Source organism: Pygocentrus nattereri, chromosome 4, assembly GCF_015220715.1.
Source record: "Pygocentrus nattereri isolate fPygNat1 chromosome 4, fPygNat1.pri, whole genome shotgun sequence".
Taxonomy (NCBI): domain Eukaryota; kingdom Metazoa; phylum Chordata; class Actinopteri; order Characiformes; family Serrasalmidae; genus Pygocentrus; species Pygocentrus nattereri.
The window spans coordinates 21,654,539-21,674,313 of NC_051214.1; the positions used below are offsets into that span (position 1 = coordinate 21,654,539).

The 19,775-nt window shown below is 43.7% G+C and overlaps 1 protein-coding gene and 9 non-coding genes across 10 annotated transcripts in view; all 10 read right to left on the bottom strand.

Annotated features, from left to right (window-relative positions):
* Window positions 1-218: 218 nt before the first annotated feature.
* On the bottom strand, window positions 219-290 carry trnad-guc. Its single transcript has one exon. It is a non-coding gene; the product is annotated as a tRNA-Asp (tRNA).
* A 449-nt stretch (window positions 291-739) lies between these two features.
* Window positions 740-855, bottom strand: LOC119263335. The gene has a single exon (XR_005130251.1). It is a non-coding gene; the product is annotated as a U5 spliceosomal RNA (small nuclear RNA).
* Window positions 856-3,232: 2,377 nt separating this feature from the next.
* trnad-guc lies at window positions 3,233-3,304 on the bottom strand. The gene has a single exon. It is a non-coding gene; the product is annotated as a tRNA-Asp (tRNA).
* Window positions 3,305-4,911: 1,607 nt separating this feature from the next.
* On the bottom strand, window positions 4,912-4,983 carry trnad-guc. The gene has a single exon. It is a non-coding gene; the product is annotated as a tRNA-Asp (tRNA).
* A 435-nt stretch (window positions 4,984-5,418) lies between these two features.
* Window positions 5,419-5,534, bottom strand: LOC119263336. Its single transcript, XR_005130252.1, has one exon. It is a non-coding gene; the product is annotated as a U5 spliceosomal RNA (small nuclear RNA).
* Window positions 5,535-7,478: 1,944 nt separating this feature from the next.
* Window positions 7,479-7,550, bottom strand: trnad-guc. Its single transcript has one exon. It is a non-coding gene; the product is annotated as a tRNA-Asp (tRNA).
* Window positions 7,551-8,013: 463 nt separating this feature from the next.
* Window positions 8,014-8,129, bottom strand: LOC119263337. The gene has a single exon (XR_005130253.1). It is a non-coding gene; the product is annotated as a U5 spliceosomal RNA (small nuclear RNA).
* A 1,944-nt stretch (window positions 8,130-10,073) lies between these two features.
* Window positions 10,074-10,145, bottom strand: trnad-guc. Its single transcript has one exon. It is a non-coding gene; the product is annotated as a tRNA-Asp (tRNA).
* A 463-nt stretch (window positions 10,146-10,608) lies between these two features.
* On the bottom strand, window positions 10,609-10,724 carry LOC119263333. Its single transcript, XR_005130249.1, has one exon. It is a non-coding gene; the product is annotated as a U5 spliceosomal RNA (small nuclear RNA).
* Window positions 10,725-13,988: 3,264 nt separating this feature from the next.
* tnfrsf21 (tumor necrosis factor receptor superfamily, member 21) overlaps window positions 13,989-19,775 on the bottom strand; it is a 65,108-nt gene continuing 59,321 nt past the window's right edge. The window contains exons 5-6 of the mRNA XM_017722438.2: window positions 17,359-17,572; window positions 13,989-14,650 (exon numbers count right to left, since the gene is read on the bottom strand). Of these exons, the coding sequence (XP_017577927.1) occupies window positions 14,421-14,650; window positions 17,359-17,572 (444 nt within the window). The 3' untranslated portion in view covers window positions 13,989-14,420. The remainder of the gene's footprint in view (window positions 14,651-17,358; window positions 17,573-19,775) is intronic.

Genomic DNA, 19,775 nt, shown 5'->3' on the forward strand with positions numbered 1-19,775 from the left:
GATCTCATTCCCATGCCTTACCAATTCATGGCCACGACTTAATTATCTCATTCCCACACCTCACTAAGTCGTGGCCATACATTAGGCTCTCGTTCCCACGTGTCAATAATTATTTTTTATTTATACAGGATGTCACCAGCGGCGCTCCGTTGACAGCAGTTACTCTGAACGTGCTCAGGATTTAAGGTCAGAAGCAAGTGTAGAAAAATGTTTGGCGTCTCCCCGTCGGGGAATCGAACCCCGGTCTTCCGCGTGACAGGCGGAGATACTGTCCACTATACTAACGAGGAGGAGGCGGAGACCGAAGTCACGGAGCGGGGTATATCTGTACAGGCCGGCGCTGTTCACGCTCTTCATTTACACGCCTTATTTGCAGTACAAAAAGAGCAGAACACGCTCACAAAACTACGTTCAAGAAGTAACAATAACCTGAATCCGACATGTTGTCTTCTACCACTAAACGGTGAGCGGCGCAGGACCTTCTACACGCCTTTCCACGCGCAACACGTCGCAACTTTTCTGTTTGTCAGCAGTCCAGAAAGCTACACATTCATGTCTCATTCTAATGGTTTACTCATCCATGTTGGTCCAACCGCTCAGTGGACGAATATCTGGGGAAATACGTTAAAAAATACTTTAAACATCAAATCCTGAGTCTGGTAGCGCGCGTTCCCTCTGTCTACCGCTAGAGCGTCTAGTCTAATAAGACGAAGTCTCTCTGTGTTTCACCAAGTGAGGAAGCCCCGCCGTCAAGCAGGGCATCAAAAAATTGGTTGATACTCATGATGTTCCTCCCCACGGAAATCTTTAGTAAAAGGCGAAAGATTTATACGATCTGAAGAGAAACAAGAGTGAACTGAAGCTGAGCGCCGCGGCTCAGCGCCGCACTGACAGCAGCACAGCGCACAGTGACGGTGGGCGCCCAGTGAACCCCACCAACACACAGCGGTGCACCTACAACACCGTAATAACCACTGCACAGTCGTTATTACAGTCTGTTAAATGGGTCAAGCTGTTATAAAGGGTCATATACCATGAAACTGTTACACGCAGTGCATTATGGGAAAACCACCTCTTCTGCTTTTGCACACGTGGTTTTTCTAGTAGCAGCACAGACAAGACCCCCCCACCCCATCGCCCCCGCCAAAAAGAGCAGTTTAATAGCACTTTTTGTGTTTCAAACACTGTTTACAGACACATTCACTCACACCCAGGAGCAATTTAGCACGTCCAATTGGTCTGACTGCATTTCTTTGGACTGTAGGGGGAAACCGGAGAATTTGGAGAAAACCCACGCGGACACGGGGAGAACATGCAGACTCCACACAGAGAGGACCCCGGTCAACCGGCCGGGGACTCGAACCCAGACCCTCCTCACTGTGAGGCGACAACGCTCCCTAAAGAACAGCATGCAACAATAAAGAAATAATAGTCTAGAGATTTAGCTTTAATTTTTATTATTTATAATGTTGATAATGTTTATACTGTTTCCCGTTTCTACTACTGAGTGCCTTACTCCTGTTACTCTGCTGCTGCTGTAATACTGTGAATTTCCCCGCTGTGGGACTAATAAAGGATTATCTTATCTTATCTTATCTTATCTTATCTTATCTTATCTTATCTTATCTTATCTTATCTTAAATCAAGAGAGAGATTTATATAAATAGACGGATTAGAACGTCAGTTGGCCAACGGCAACCTGCAACTGTACCAGACACAGACCCGTAGTGGACGGCTTCACTTGAAATCATAAAAAATAAATAAATAAATGAATGAGCGAATAAATAAATAAATATCCCAATAGTTGTGGTAGCTTAACGTTTACTAGATATCAAATGGTTTGTACGTCTGTGGCAAACTGACCACGAAGTACACGAACCATGTACTTGAGTTAAAGTAGAGACCCAAGGTAAAATATTACTCCAGTAAAAGTAGAAGTTCCTCCCTTTAGACCTCCACTTGAGTAAAGGTACTAAAAGTATTTACTTTCAAATGTACTTAAGTATAAAATAAAAGTACTAAAAGAGTAATTATGGCTCTGATGTCCTGTTATCATTTTATAACAAGACTCGCTTCATGAACTCATTTTAGGTGAAAATCCTCCAGTGTCTCTCTTGGTAAACCAGTCTTTTAATAGAACGTCATTAATTAGTGACGCTGACGTCTATTAAAATGATCATAAGCACAAAACACTGAAGGTAAACAGTTTCCATCAGGGAGAACCGAGTGGCTCTGAAATCACTTTTTACACACAAGCAAAGATTCAGTTTAAGATTTATTTACAACTTAGTTCCAAGTTTAAGTTTAATAAAAACTGGCTTTAAACTCAGGATCACAAATGAGTTTCCTTTACTATGTTGATCTGTAGGTCTCTGTTCATAAACATAAACCAGCCCAAACTAATTTACTATAAAACGAAATGGTGTTTGTATAAATTCAGAAAAGAGAATCGTGTACATGCAGTCTCTGTTAATGACAAGATTTCAACCACTACCCCTTGTAACTGAGTCCTAAGGGGTTAGGGTGACACTCAAAAACCAGGGGTAGGGGTATAAAGAAGAAATGGGACTGGGCCTTCGAGTTTCAGTTTATACTCATGCGTGAAACTGGTGACGTCAGAGATTACACATCATTAAGGCTCATACCAAATACGGAGCCCTGCTGGTGACATCCTGTATAAATAAAAATAATGCGTGGGAACGAGATCCTAATGCGTGGCCACGACTTAGTAAGGCGTGGGAACGAGATCCTAATGCGTGGCCACAACTTAGTTAGGCGTGGGAACGAGATCTTAATGAGTGGCCATGACTTAGCAAGGCGTGGGAACAAGATCCTAATGTGTGGCCACGACTTAGCAAGATGTGATCTCGTTCCCACACCTTACGAAGTCATGGCCAAGACTTAATTATCTCATTCCCACATAAAAAATAATGTGTGGCCTCGCCTTATCAACGCGTGGGAAAAAGATCCTAATGTGTGGCCACAACTTAGCAAGGTGTGATCTCGTTCCCACGCTTTACTAAGTCATGGCCAGGACTTAATTATGTCATTCCCACATAAAAAATAATGCGTGGCCACGCCTTATTAACGTGTGGGAACGAGATCCTAATGTGTGGCCACGCATTATTTTTTATTTATACAGGATGTCACCAGCGGCGCTCCGTTGACAGCAGTCACTCTGAACGTGCTCAGGATTTAAGTTCAGAAGCACGTGTAGAAAAATGTTTGGTGTCTCCCCGTCGGGGAATCGAACCCCGGTCTTCCGCGTGACAGGCGGAGATACTGTCCACTATACTAACGAGGAGGAGGCGGAGACCGAAGTCACGGAGCGGGGTATATCTGTACAGGCCGGCACTGTTCACGCTCTTCATTTATACGCCTTATTTGCAGTACAAAAAGAGCAGAACACGCTCACAAAACTACGTTCAAGAAGTAACAATAACCTGAATCCGACATGTTGTCTTCTACCACTAAACGGTGAGCGGCGCAGGACCTTCTACACGCCTTGCCACGCGCAACACGTCGCAGCTTTTCTGTTTGTCAGCAGTCCAGAAAGCTACACATTCATGTCTCATTCTAATGGTTTACTCATCCATGTTGGTCGAAGCGCTCAGTGGACGAATATCTGGGGAAATACGTTAAAAAATACTTTAAACATCAAATCCTGAGTCTGGTAGCGCGAGTTCCCTCTGCCTGCCGCTAGAGGGCAGCCGCTACAGCGTCTAGTCTAATAAGACGAAGCCTCTCTGTGTTTCACCAGGTGAGGAAGCCTGTTATAAAGGGTCATATACCATGAAACTGTTACACGCAGTGCATTATGGGAAAGCCACCTCTTCTGGGTTTATCCATGTGGTCGTTCCAGCAGCAGCAGCAGTAGCAGCACAGACAAGACCCCCCCATCCCCCACCCTGCAAAAAGAGCAGTTTAATAGCACTTTATGTGTTTCAAACACTGTTTAAACGCATCTTATTCGTTATAAAGAGCTGGCATCAGCTTGGCTGCCTGTCCACTCCGCACTGTGCTGCAGCCTCTGCTGCGTCGCCCAGGCGGCGTTGCTCTGGTTTAGTTCTGTGTGTGAAGCCTTCACTAAGGCCTCTGTGCCCAGAGTTAGTCTCAAACTGCTGAATGTAAAAAAGTTTGTTTTAACTAGTCACAGCTAACTAAGGCCACTTTAACACGACAGTAACAGTAACTGACCTATACACCTGTGGTCTTTCAGTATAGAAGAGAACAATGTGAACAAGAACTGAATGAAACTGCTTTCTGTTAGGACTTAAAACCAGGGTGAAGATTAGAGCTTCGATGACACTTCATGCCTTCCAAACACAGTTTAAACACATTTCAGTCTTTAAAAAGAGCTGCTTTCGTTTTAGTGTGCTCCTTAATTGTGCTTCGCCCTTGTTTTACCATTTCTCAGTGACTTATTTCTTCTGTTTAACAGCTGAGACGCTTATTTTGATTGATCATTTGCAGCGTTAACTGTCCACTTCATGCACAGAACTAGTTTTAACCAGGTGTAGCATTTCTAAGGTAGTCATTTCTGATAATACACTGATGTCAGTTACCCTAAAACACACACACACACACACACACACACACACACATATCTTCTAAGCCGCTTCTCCTTCTGGGTCATAGGGGGTGCTGGAGCCTATCCCGGCTGTCATTGGGCGAAAGGCAGGACAAACCCTGGACAGGTCGCCAGTCGATCACAGGGCAGACAGACACATTCACTCACACCCAGGAGCAATTTAGCACGTCCAGTTGGTCTGACTGCATGTCTTTGGACTGTGGGGGAAACCGAGGAACAGGTTTATACAGGATGTCACCAGCGGCGCTCCGTTGACAGCAGTCACTCTGAACGTGCTCAGGATTTAAGGTCAGAAGCAAGTGTAGAAAAATGTTTGGCGTCTCCCCGTCGGGGAATCGAACCCCGGTCTTCCGCGTGACAGGCGGAGATACTGTCCACTATACTAACGAGGAGGAGGCGGAGACCGAAGTCACGGAGCGGGTTATATCTGTACAGGCCGGCGCTGCTTACGCTCTTCATTTACACGCCTTATTTGCAGTACAAAAAGAGCAGAACACGCTCACAAAACTACGTTCAAGAAGTAACAATAACCTGAATCCGACATGTTGTCTTCTACCACTAAACGGCGGGCGGCGCAGGACCTTCTACACGCCTTGCCACGCGCAACACGTCGCAGCTTTTCTGTTTGTCAGCAGTCCAGAAAGCTACACATTCATGTTGGTCGAAGCGCTCAGTGGACAAATATTTGGGGAAATACGTTAAAAAATACTTTAAACATCAAATCCTGAGTCTGGTAGCGCGCGTTCCCTCTGCCTGCCGCTAGAGGGCAGCCGCTACAGCCTCTAGTCTAATAAGACGAAACTTCTCTGTGTTTCACCAGGTGAAGAAGCCCCGCCGTCAAGCAGGGCATCAAAAAATTGGTTGATACTCATGATGTTCCTCCCCACGGAAATCTTTAGTAAAAGGCGAAAGATTTATACGATCTGAAGAGAAACAAGAGTGAACTGGAGCTGAGCGCCCGCGGCTCAGCGCCGCACTGACAGCAGCACAGCGCACAGTGACGGTGGGCGCCCAGTGAACCCCACCAACACACAGCGGTGCACCTACAACACCGTAATAACCACTGCACAGTCGTTATTACAGTCTGTTAAATGGGTCAAGCTGTTATAAAGGGTCATATACCATGAAACTGTTACACGCAGTGCATTATGGGAAAACCACCTCTTCTGCTTTTGCACACGTGGTTTTTCTAGTAGCAGCACAGACAAGACCCCCCCACCGCATCGCCCCCGCCAAAAAGAGCAGTTTAATAGCACTTTATGTGTTTCAAACACTGTTTACAGACACATTCACTCACACCCAGGAGCAATTTAGCACGTCCAATTGGTCTGACTGCATTTCTTTGGACTGTAGGGGGAAACCGGAGAATTTGGAGAAAACCCACGCGGACACGGGGAGAACATGCAGACTCCACACAGAGAGGACCCCGGTCACCCGGCCGGGGACTCGAACCCAGACCCTCCTCACTGTGAGGCGACAACGCTCCCTAAAGAACAGCATGCAACAATAAAGAAATAATAGTCTAGAGATTTAGCTTTAATTTTTATTATTTATAATGTTGATAATGTTTATACTGTTTCCCGTTTCTACTACTGAGTGCCTTACTCCTGTTACTCTGCTGCTGCTGTAATACTGTGAATTTCCCCGCTGTGGGACTAATAAAGGATTATCTTATCTTATCTTATCTTATCTTAAATCAAGAGAGAGATTTATATAAATAGACGGATTAGAACGTCAGTTGGCCAACAGCAACCTGCAACTGTACCAGACACAGACCCGTAGTGGACGGCTTCACTTGAAATCATAAAAAATAAATAAATAAATGAATGAGCGAATAAATAAATAAATATCCCAATAGTTGTGGTAGCTTAACGTTTACTAGATATCAAATGGTTTGTACGTCTGTGGCAAACTGACCACGAAGTACACGAACCATGTACTTGAGTTAAAGTAGAGACCCAAGGTAAAATATTACTCCAGTAAAAGTAGAAGTTCCTCCCTTTAGACCTCCACTTGAGTAAAGGTACTAAAGTATTTACTTTCAAATGTATTTAAGTATAAAGTAAAAGTACTAAAAGAGTAATTATGGCTCTGATGTCCTGTTATCATTTTATAACAAGACTCGCTTCATGAACTCATTTTAGGTGAAAATCCTCCAGTGTCTCTCTTGGTAAACCAGTCTTTTAATAGAACGTCATTAATTAGTGACGCTGACGTATATTAAAATGATCATAAGCACAAAACACTGAAGGTAAACAGTTTCCATCAGGGAGAACCGAGTGGCTCTGAAATCACTTTTTACACACAAGCAAAGATTCAGTTTAAGATTTATTTACAACTTAGTTCCAAGTTTAAGTTTAATAAAAACTGGCTTTAAACTCAGGATCACAAATGAGTTTCCTTTACTATGTTGATCTGTAGGTCTCTGTTCATAAACATAAACCAGCCCAAACTAATTTACTATAAAACGAAATGGTGTTTGTATAAATTCAGAAAAGAGAATCGTGTACATGCAGTCTCTGTTAATGACAAGATTTCAACCACTACCCCTTGTAACTGAGTCCTAAGGGGTTAGGGTGACACTCAAAAACCAGGGGTAGGGGTATAAAGAAGAAATGGGACTGGGCCTTCGAGTTTCAGTTTATACTCATGCGTGAAACTGGTGACGTCAGAGATTACACATCATTAAGGCTCGTACCAAATACGGAGCCCTGCTGGTGACATCCTGTATAAATAAAAATAATGCGTGGGAACGAGATCCTAATGTGTGGCCACGCATTATTTTTTATTTATACAGGATGTCACCAGCGGCGCTCCGTAGACAGCAGTTACTCTGAACGTGCTCAGGATTTAAGTTCAGAAGCAAGTGTAGAAAAATGTTTGGCGTCTCCCCGTCGGGGAATCGAACCCCGGTCTTCCGCGTGACAGGCGGAGATACTGTCCACTATACTAACGAGGAGGAGGCGGAGACCGAAGTCACAGAGCGGGGTATATCTGTACAGGCCGGCGCTGCTCGTGGTCTTCACTTACACGCCTTATTTGCAGTACAAAAAGAGCAGAACACGCTCACAAAACTACGTTCAAGAAGTAACAATAACCTGAATCCGACATATTGTCTTCTACCACTAAACGGCGGGCGGCGCAGGACCTTCTACACGCCTTGCCACGCGCAACACGTCGCAGCTTTTCTGTTTGTCAGCAGTCCAGAAAGCTACACATTCATGTCTCATTCTAATGGTTTACTCAACCATGTTGGTCGAAGCGCTCAGTGGACAAATAACTGGGGAAATACGTTAAAAAATACTTTAAACATCAAATCCTGAGTCTGGTAGCGCGCGTTCCCTCTGTCTACCGCTAGAGGGCAGCCGCTACAGCCTCTAGTCTAATAAGACGAAGCCTCTCTGTGTTTCACCAAGTGAGGAAGCCCCGCCGTCAAGCAGGGCATCAAAAAATTGGTTGATACTCATGATGTTCCTCCCCACGGAAATCTTTAGTAAAAGGCGAAAGATTTATACGATCTGAAGAGAAACAAGAGTGAACTGGAGCTGAGCGCCCGCGGCTCAGCGCCGCACTGACAGCAGCACAGCGCACAGTGACGGTGGGCGCCCAGTGAACCCCACCAACACACAGCGGTGCACCTACAACACCGTAATAACCACTGCACAGTCGTTATTACAGTCTGTTAAATGGGTCAAGCTGTTATAAAGGGTCATATACCATGAAACTGTTACACGCAGTGCATTATGGGAAAACCACCTCTTCTGCTTTTGCACACGTGGTTTTTCTAGTAGCAGCACAGACAAGACCCCCCCACCGCATCGCCCCCGCCAAAAAGAGCAGTTTAATAGCACTTTATGTGTTTCAAACACTGTTTACAGACACATTCACTCACACCCAGGAGCAATTTAGCACGTCCAATTGGTCTGACTGCATTTCTTTGGACTGTAGGGGGAAACCGGAGAATTTGGAGAAAACCCACGCGGACACGGGGAGAACATGCAGACTCCACACAGAGAGGACCCCGGTCACCCGGCCGGGGACTCGAACCCAGACCCTCCTCACTGTGAGGCGACAACGCTCCCTAAAGAACAGCATGCAACAATAAAGAAATAATAGTCTAGAGATTTAGCTTTAATTTTTATTATTTATAATGTTGATAATGTTTATACTGTTTCCCGTTTCTACTACTGAGTGCCTTACTCCTGTTACTCTGCTGCTGCTGTAATACTGTGAATTTCCCCGCTGTGGGACTAATAAAGGATTATCTTATCTTATCTTATCTTATCTTAAATCAAGAGAGAGATTTATATAAATAGACGGATTAGAACGTCAGTTGGCCAACAGCAACCTGCAACTGTACCAGACACAGACCCGTAGTGGACGGCTTCACTTGAAATCATAAAAAATAAATAAATAAATGAATGAGCGAATAAATAAATAAATATCCCAATAGTTGTGGTAGCTTAACGTTTACTAGATATCAAATGGTTTGTACGTCTGTGGCAAACTGACCACGAAGTACACGAACCATGTACTTGAGTTAAAGTAGAGACCCAAGGTAAAATATTACTCCAGTAAAAGTAGAAGTTCCTCCCTTTAGACCTCCACTTGAGTAAAGGTACTAAAGTATTTACTTTCAAATGTATTTAAGTATAAAGTAAAAGTACTAAAAGAGTAATTATGGCTCTGATGTCCTGTTATCATTTTATAACAAGACTCGCTTCATGAACTCATTTTAGGTGAAAATCCTCCAGTGTCTCTCTTGGTAAACCAGTCTTTTAATAGAATGTCATTAATTAGTGACGCTGACGTATATTAAAATGATCATAAGCACAAAACACTGAAGGTAAACAGTTTCCATCAGGGAGAACCGAGTGGCTCTGAAATCACTTTTTACACACAAGCAAAGATTCAGTTTAAGATTTATTTACAACTTAGTTCCAAGTTTAAGTTTAATAAAAACTGGCTTTAAACTCAGGATCACAAATGAGTTTCCTTTACTATGTTGATCTGTAGGTCTCTGTTCATAAACATAAACCAGCCCAAACTAATTTACTATAAAACGAAATGGTGTTTGTATAAATTCAGAAAAGAGAATCGTGTACATGCAGTCTCTGTTAATGACAAGATTTCAACCACTACCCCTTGTAACTGAGTCCTAAGGGGTTAGGGTGACACTCAAAAACCAGGGGTAGGGGTATAAAGAAGAAATGGGACTGGGCCTTCGAGTTTCAGTTTATACTCATGCGTGAAACTGGTGACGTCAGAGATTACACATCATTAAGGCTCGTACCAAATACGGAGCCCTGCTGGTGACATCCTGTATAAATAAAAATAATGCGTGGGAACGAGATCCTAATGTGTGGCCACGCATTATTTTTTATTTATACAGGATGTCACCAGCGGCGCTCCGTAGACAGCAGTCACTCTGAACGTGCTCAGGATTTAAGTTCAGAAGCAAGTGTAGAAAAATGTTTGGCGTCTCCCCGTCGGGGAATCGAACCCCGGTCTTCCGCGTGACAGGCGGAGATACTGTCCACTATACTAACGAGGAGGAGGCGGAGACCGAAGTCACAGAGCGGGGTATATCTGTACAGGCCGGCGCTGCTCGTGGTCTTCACTTACACGCCTTATTTGCAGTACAAAAAGAGCAGAACACGCTCACAAAACTACGTTCAAGAAGTAACAATAACCTGAATCCGACATGTTGTCTTCTACCACTAAACGGCGGGCGGCGCAGGACCTTCTACACGCCTTGCCACGCGCAACACGTCGCAGCTTTTCTGTTTGTCAGCAGTCCAGAAAGCTACACATTCATGTCTCATTCTAATGGTTTACTCAACCATGTTGGTCGAAGCGCTCAGTGGACAAATAACTGGGGAAATACGTTAAAAAATACTTTAAACATCAAATCCTGAGTCTGGTAGCGCGCGTTCCCTCTGTCTACCGCTAGAGGGCAGCCGCTACAGCCTCTAGTCTAATAAGACGAAGCCTCTCTGTGTTTCACCAAGTGAGGAAGCCCCGCCGTCAAGCAGGGCATCAAAAAATTGTTTGATACTCATGATGTTCCTCCCCACGGAAATCTTTAGTAAAAGGCGAAAGATTTATACGATCTGAAGAGAAACAAGAGTGAACTGAAGCTGAGCGCCGCGGCTCAGCGCCGCACTGACAGCAGCACAGCGCACAGTGACGGTGGGCGCCCAGTGAACCCCACCAACACACAGCGGTGCACCTACAACACCGTAATAACCACTGCACAGTCGTTATTACAGTCTGTTAAATGGGTCAAGCTGTTATAAAGGGTCATATACCATGAAACTATTACACGCAGTGCATTATGGGAAAACCACCTCTTCTGGGTTTTCCCACGTGGTCGTTCCAGTAGCAGCACAGACAAGACCCCCCCATCCCCCACCCTACAAAAAGAGCAGTTTAATAGCACTTTATGTGTTTCAAACACTGAGCATAACTTAAGCACGCTGGCAAAATCACAGCTGTAATTACCGCTTTAGTTAAATGCTTGTTAACAGTCTGTGTGCTGGTCTGGTCAGTTCAGTGTGTTACATGCCTCACCAAGACAAAGCAGTTATACAGTATGTGTAACATGCACTGTATTTACAAAAGTATTCGCTCGTCTGGCTTCACACACATATGAACTTGAGTGACATCCCATTCTTAACCCATAGGGTTTAATATGATGTATTATTATTATTATTGTTGCAGCTATAACAGCTTCAACTCTTCAGGGAAGGCTTTCCACAAGGGTTAGGAGTTTGTTTACGGGCATTTTTGACCGTTCTTCCAGAAGCACATTTGTGAGGTCAGACACTGATGTTGGACGAGAAGGCCTGTCTCACAGTCTCCACTCTAATTTATCCCAAAGGTGTTCTATCAGGTTGAGGTCAGAACTCTGTGTAGGCCAGTCAAGTTCTTCCACACCAAACTGGCTAATCCATGTCTTTATGGACCTGTTTTGTACGCTTTGCATTGCGTTTGGTGATGTAAGGCTTGGATGCAGCTGCTCAGCCATGGAAACCCATTCCATGAAGCTCTCTACGCTGTTCTTGAGCTGATCTGAAGGCCGCATGAAGTTTGGAGGTCTGTAGCGATTGACTCTGCAGAAAGTTGGTGACCTCTACGCACTATGCACCTCAGCATCCGCTGACCCCGCTCTGTCATTTTACGTGGCCGACCACTTAGTGGCTGAGTTGCTGTCGTTCCCAATCACTTCCACTTTGTTATAATCCCACTGACAGTTGACTGTGGAATATTTAGTAGTGAGGAAATTTCACGACTGGACTTGTTCTACAGGTGGCGTCCAATCACGGTACCACGCTGGAATTCACTGAGCTCCTGAGAGCGACCCATTCTTTCCCTAATGTTTGTAGAAGCAGTCTGCAGGACTAGGTGCTTGGTTTTATACACCTGTGGCCATGCAAGTGACTGGAACACCTGAATTCAATGATTTGGATGGGTGAGTGAAAACTTTTGGAAATATAGTGTATGTTAAACTTGGCTATACAAACTGTACACTTGATGACACACAATGTCAGAGGTCTATGCCACCACCAACTGATGTGGTGCAAACTAATTCTACATCTACTATATCTACAGGGAGAGATGAGGAAATAATGCTTGGCAGGTTATGGAATAAAACAATTGACTAAAACTATGGGAAAACCTACGCAAAGAACATGCAAACTCCACACAGAGAGGCCCATGTTCGCCCAGGCCACTCGAACCCAGGCCCTCGTTGCTGTGAGGCAACAGTGCTACCCACCACACCAGCCTCATTTAATACAATGAATCTGACTACACAAGAACACAGAATCATAACAAAACCTTTTATTTGAATTGGTCGATCTCTTGTGTTACATAATAGTAAATGTAGTGGTTACATGTGTTTAGTTTAAATCTGCCACCGTATAACAACGCTCAGACTTCAGCTTCATATTTCTGACGTTTATCTTCTGGTCTTGAGTTTGCAGCTTGTTTGGCAGCTGCTGAAGTCCAGCAAAGTTCATAGCAGCTGCCATTTATCCACAGTTTGTCCTTGAAAGTCAACAAAGGTCAAACAACCCTATGCACCCTGTTGTCCAGAAGGGGGTTAGCACAAAACCCAAATGTAACATCTAGCACCAGAGTGGTCTGATATGACTAGCTCACTAGATAAGCTAGACCAAGTTCACTAGATACATTCCTGGTACCACAGATCAGCATCTGAAATATGAACACTGAAACAAAGAATTCTTTTTTTGGTGGTGGTTATGCTTTTGTTTTTCTTGCATGAGCTTATTGAAGTCCCAGTCAGGAGGTGCTGCAGGTTTGGCAGGGCACGGTGTCGTGTCTGCTGTTCCCAACTGGAGCTTGGATGAAGTGTCAAGTATATTTGTTCTTTATTTCTTGAAGGTGACAGACTAATTCAAGTAGAGTATTAAATGCATATCATCAGTCATGAATGCTGTCATTACCAGTAGGGATGCTTGTAAATGCCCATGAAATCACATGAAACACAGTCAATGTAAATTATAAATACATGAAGCTGCAAAAGCAGTACTTAGAATAAATGCAGAAGAAAACAAAAATATAACCAAGACTTTGTTGGTTAGGACTTCTCAGTTAGTAAAATAGCATTGGAAAAAGATCCTGACACATTTTGGCAAAGCACTGAAGCAACTAATGCATGAATTACACCGATCAGACAACATCATGACCACCTCGTTTCTGCGCTCATTGTCCACTTTATCAGCTCCACTTACTGTATAGCTGCACTTTGTAGTTCTACAGTTACAGACTGTAGTCCATCTGTTTCTCTGATACTTTGTTAGCCCCCTTTTACCCTGTTCTTCAGTGGTCAGGACCCCCATGGACCCTCACAGAGCAGGTACTATTTAGGTGGTGGATCATTCTCAGCACTGCAGTGACACTGACGTGGTGGTGGTGGTGGTGTGTTAGTGTGTGTTGCGCTGGTCTGAGTGGATCAGACGCAGCAGTGCTGTTGGAGTTTTTAAACACCTCAGTGTCACGGCTGGACTGAGAACAGTCCACCAACCAAAAATATCCAGCTAACAGCGTCCTGTGGGCAGCGTCCTGTGACCACTGTAGAAGGACTAGGGGATGACCACCACAAACTGTGCAGCAGCAGATGAGCTATCGTCTCTGACTTTACATCTACAAGGTGGACTGACAAGGTAGGAGTGTCTAACAGAGTGGACAGTGAGTGGACATAGTGTTTAAAAACTCCAGCAGCACTGCTGTGTCTGATCCACTCATAACAGCACAGCACACCATGACCACGTCAGTGTTACTGCAGTGCTGAGAATGATCCACCACCCAAGCAGTACCTCCTCTGTGAGGGTCCATGGGGGTCCTGACCACTGAAGAACAGGGTAAAAGGGGCCTAACAAAGTATCAGAGAAACAGATGGACGACAGTCTGTTACTGTAGAACTACAAAGTTCACCTACAGAGTAAGTGGAGCTGATAAAATGGACAATGAGCGCAGCCTGATCGGTGTATATTGAATCACATTAGTGTTGGACACTGTCCAGAGACGTGAGCAAGACATTTGTGTACGTTAGAAAGGTTACAGCACTACTCAATGCCCATGGTGAGCAGACATGTGAAGAGAGGAGTTGGTGATCGCTACATTAATGCTACTGTAAAGCAGCGGCTTTTAATGTGCTCAGAGACCCCTGACCGATCTGTCCAGAGATTTTCACTTTGTGTCCATGGGACGTTGGAGGACGTAGCAAGTTTCAGAGGAAGTGAAGGTATGTTTGTCCTTGTGACATTCCATGTGAACGTTAGCACGTAGCAGTGAAAGAGGTCTATAGGAGGTCCGGCAGGTGGCTGTATACGGAGTCAAGGAGGGTCTGGCTGGCTTCTTGGCTCTTGACCCCTGCGATCTCAAACAGGCGGTCCAGCTTATCCTCGGCCATCGGGATCTCCTCGATGACGTGAAGCTCCTCTGGGTTGAGGATGTGCAGCATGTCATCGAAGATGGGCTGCAGGTCGCACGGGTCCAGACGTACCTGCCGCAGCACTGTGTCCTTCTTCTCTGTTGGTAAATACAGGAGAATGCAGTGATGCGGTGTAAGTTAAGGCATTTACATTTGTCTGCTTTTCAGAAACGGTAGTAAAAAGAAAATTTCATTCTGTGCAATTTTTCTAAATATCTGCAAATCGTTAGGATGTATATGAAGACGTTCAGTGGTTTGATGTGAAATGCTCCATTCTGGAGAAACGTAATGAGAATTGTTCACAGTGTGTGGTGATAGGAACCAGGCGTCTATTGCACAAATATGTTGCCAGTTGCTTGAGACTTACATTTTTCTCATGTTTTATTTCTTTCCCTGAGGTCCACTTGTAACGTAGCATACGTTTATCTGGTTTTATGTTGCAAAAATAGACAAAATTCTATTTCACATGACTATTTTCTAGCCTCTCTCAGAATTCAATAGGCTGTTTTTGTTACTGTGCCTTTAAGACTGATGTCACTGCTGTCAGAACAAAACCTTGCATCTCCAAAATGGTAATTTCACCAGAGAAGGAAAAAACCTGCTTTACTTTTAATGTAAGTCAATGTAATGTTGGGTCATTTCTTTTGGTCCCTTCATCATAAAAATGATGCACCATGTAAAGGACAACAGGCATTTTCAAACTATGCCAAAAACTGAAAATCGACAAAAACGGAGATAAAGATTTTGTTATGACAACAGTGATATGCAAATTACCTCTGTTCTGATTGGCTGCTCTGTATCATACCTCTTTCAAAAGGCATTTGGGGCTGAAACATTCTGGCACAGCTAAACTACTGTAGGCTAGAAACCTAGATATAAGAAGTGAATGACTGAATTATGCAGAAAGTTTGAAAAATTAGCAGAATTCCCCTGTAAATGAAATACTCCACTGTTTTTATCTGCTGTATGAGCTACAACTGTAGCAAATGATTGATTTCTATGGACAATAATTTCAACATTTTGTACAGAAAATCAGCTGAAGCACATGCCCAATAGCTTCTTTTAAATGTGTTTCTACAGGGAGATTCACTCGAAAGAGGCCCCGGATATTCTGTAATAACTCTCGCTAGGATGAAGCAATCTGAACAAAACAACATGCAGTGAGCTCCTCAGGATATGGAGCTCCGAACAAGCTGGGATGCCCCTGCGCTGGGGCGATGAGGTAGGCGCCAGACAGATTGCTTCATCCTAACGGGAGTTACAACAGAATATTCGGGGCCTCTTTGGAGTGAATCTCCCTGTATTATGTCTTAAATGTGTTTTGAGAAAATAGAAACATCTTTCTGAAGTACAGAAGAGTTATTGTCAGCAGCCACAGACTGTATGCTATAGACGTTTCAGGCTAATGTTTACTCACTAAGTCTGATCTGATATATCATAACCTGGGTAGTGATATTTTAGATTTGTCCCAATAACTAGATAGGGATTAGGCTGAAAAAGATTCCTTGAATGTTTTGGTTTTAAAGAAAGGGTAAATATGATTCAAACAACAAAATAATAAACTGAAACATCTGAACATCTGCTACTGACTTAGGCCCAGTCCCATTTCACGCCTTGCCCCTACCATTAAGCCCTTAGCCCTGTGTTTTGCACGTTCACGTCTAGGGGTAGGGAGTCTCAATTCTTGTTGAGATGGAGGGGTCGGGTGAAGTGTTGGGGCTATATCACCCTCCAAGCGGAGGTTTTTCAGAGACTCCAAACAGAGATGTATGAGAAAAAAAAGAAGATGGAGGCAAGATGGAGAAAAAGAGTCCACAGAATCCCACAAATGTGAGAATTTTCTGTTAAAAAATTATGATAATCACTGTTTTATCTTAGATTAATGTCATTTCAGTGTATTTTGGTCGTTTTTCTTCATAACAAGCATAAAAAGTCACTAATAGTGCACTAATGTCTCAGTAGCTAGCTGGCTAACTTTCCCATTCCACCTTAAATAGTTCAGCAGTTCTGACGCCTGAAGCGCCAGAATGTAACTGCTGCACCATTTAAGGTGGAACGGGAAAATTCAATCAAGAATCTGGCGGATATCTGACTCCAGCTTTGTTTCTCTGTAGAAGAAACAAATGGGTGATAATAAATAATTGCCCCCCTCTTTGAAGGCGTATGATCCGCTAAATGCAGTGAGGAGCTGAACTTTACCCTCCGCTGCTGTCACTGTAGACGGGCAGGGTCGCCTACACAGCAGCGCTAGTGGCTGTTAATGAAGTGATGCTTTTTTTTGTTTTTTAAATTTGAGGGTTCAATTTTATTGGGCAAGATTTCAATCACTACCCCTTATAACTCAGTTCCAAGGGGTTAGGGTAACACTTGAAAACAAGAGGTAGGGGTAAAAAGAAGAAATGGGATTGGGCCTTTGAGTCTGCTACAAATGACATGGTGAACAGTGAAAATGTGTAGGAGCTCAAAGTCTCCAGAAGGAGGCAGCACACTCAAAGAATCTGAAGCTGTAGAACAGCGTTGGTGTTCCTTACTGTAACGTACCTGATTCAACCTGCTCTTCTCTAGCTCAGTTATGTGCTATAGAAGGAGAAACACTAATGCTGTAAAGTCTGCAGTGCTGTGATCTTCTAATGACTAGAGCTGAAGAACTGCGAACCAAATGATCTGCTACATGCTGGCATCGGTATAAACAGGGTGTCAGTAGCAGCTGGTCAGTAGTCGCAACTGCAGCAACAGCAGAGCATAACGTGCTAATAACTTGACCACTGAGGCTTTGCATGTCCACAGTCCTCACTGCCGCTCTTACCTTTGGTAATAAAAGAGCCTGTGCGGCTGAGGGCGGAGTCCTTGCTGGAGGTGGAGTCACAGCGCAGCAGCGGCTCAGATTCGTCGGTGAAGAAGCCCTTGCGGTCCTGCGGGGAGTGCTCCACTGCCAAGCCGGGCGCCTCCATAGGTTTATTATGGCTGGGGCTGACACACAGGCTTACATTCACTGAGGTCATCAGCTGGTTCAGGTCAAACTGCAGGGGCACAGAGACGGCGCTTTAGTAAAGGGTGGCACTTAAATCTGCTCAGTGAAATATTATAATAGTGGCAGAACCATCAGAAAAATAAGAAAACCAACTGGTAAATTCAGCAATTGGAACCCTGTATATACAGTACAGTATCTTGTATACAAGAGGATGTAGCAGTGGTAGCAAGTGCGTTCAAACAAAACAAAAGAACCCATGTGCCAAACACAAAGCCCGTGGGCCAAGTCAGGCCTGTGACACAGCCCCATTCGGCCAGCGAAATTATTTAAATGTTCTATTCTTACTAGTGTGTTTCACCCTGCGATGCACTACAGTCCCCAGTATGCACTGCAACATAGTGTGTGTTCTGACCCCCAACAACAAGCTGAGGATCAGCGGTTACACAAAAAGAAACGATGCCTGGCGCCTAGTTCAAGCAAATAGGCAGTTAAAAAAAACAACACATAAAATTATTTATTTTTATTTAGAATTATTTTTGAAAACATTTTTTAGTGCCTATTTTGCTATCTTAGGTTGCCGGTTCGATCCCCAGTGCCGACAGTACATGAATGAGGTGTCCTTGAGCAAGACACCTAACTTTACGCTGCTGCGCTGATGTTGAAAGGTGTGCTGCACTGGGTCGGTATGACCAACAGGTCAAAACAAGCTCTAAACAAAGTGACCGCTGGGCCCTGATTGGTGCTCTTGCTTTGCACTTCTTTTGTTTTGACATGTTACGTTTTTATACACACAGAAACCAAAAGGAACGACAGATTTCTCAAAATGTAGTGGAGGAAAAAGGAAGACATTTGACTTTGAAATGTAGTGGAGTGAAAGTAAAAAGTCGCCCAGAATGGAAAAACTTCAGTACAGATACACGAAAAAATACTTAAGTACAGAAACTAATTACATTTACTCAGTTACTGTCCACCACTGATTTCTCCAAGCCAGGACACACTTACTAATAGGTCGTGGACCAACAGGTTAATCACTGCACGATGTGAGTCATGGATGAGGAAGGGGTTAAACAGAGCAGATGAAGAGAGAAGGTCAAGAATGAGAGTCAGTGCTTAGCAACACTAGTGTTGTTCAGCATGAAGCAGGAACGACAAGAGACGGGACATTACGTCCACAGTGGTCTTAGCATGAAGGACCCCACCGACGCAGCCGTTCCTGTGCGTCAAAGGAGGCTTGTGCAACAGAGGCAGATGAAAGAGATTGTGTCCACTCTCACAGCCTTGGAATTCACTGCCCACAGGCTACATGGCCCCAGTCACACTGCTAAGGACGCAAGCATTGCCCACGACATGAGAAGGGTCTCGATGCAGACCCGCAATACAGCATTTTCAGCCCTGCAGTCTCCGCTCTGGATATGATGTCATGTTATCGTCTATTACTGCATAATATTTAAAAACCCTGCGATGCTACGCAATTACAAAGTATTTTGGAAAAATTTAGCCTCTTATTCTCCGGGGTATGTTTTGGTTTGTCCATCTGAATTTACGTGCCCAAATCATAAGGCAAATTATTCAGTAACTGTATAAAATAAATTTACATTTTTATTTTATTTATTTAGTTGTAGCTCTCCTCAAATGAACAGAACATGTGTTTTATGATCTACTATATGCTTACAATTTACTGCTGAAAGCCAAAAATCTCAGACGCTCTTTGTGTTATTTTATAAAAGTAATAATTACAGAGCAGATCACTGAAGAGACGCCGTCTGTTTATAGTTTATAGCCCAGATTTGGGGAAAAACGGCTCGACTTTCAGTAGAAAAACAAACTGAGTTCAGCTTCTTTTATTATAAGGGTTTAAAATGACATCATCATCTATTTGACTGTGAAGGAGAGTGGTCATGCGATGCCCAGCTTCTGAATGTAGCTTATGAAATCTGAAAGTTATAAAAACAGGACTGAATGTGTTTTGGAACCACCAGTGAGTTTAAGAGGTTATTACAGATGCCTACATAGCACATTTAGTCACAGTTTAAATTTAGAAAAGCTACAGAAGATTGATATTAAACCCCAGGTTGTAGAACACAGGAGAACGTTTTATCCATACATGCATAGTAGATTTTATTATATATTTTTACATTTCCTTTGCTGTTCTTATGTTACTTCTAATGTTACTTTTTCATACATTGTAAATATTATAATGAGAATAATAATGACCAGAGTTGTGGTGAATAATTGTGAATTGTGTCTGTGGT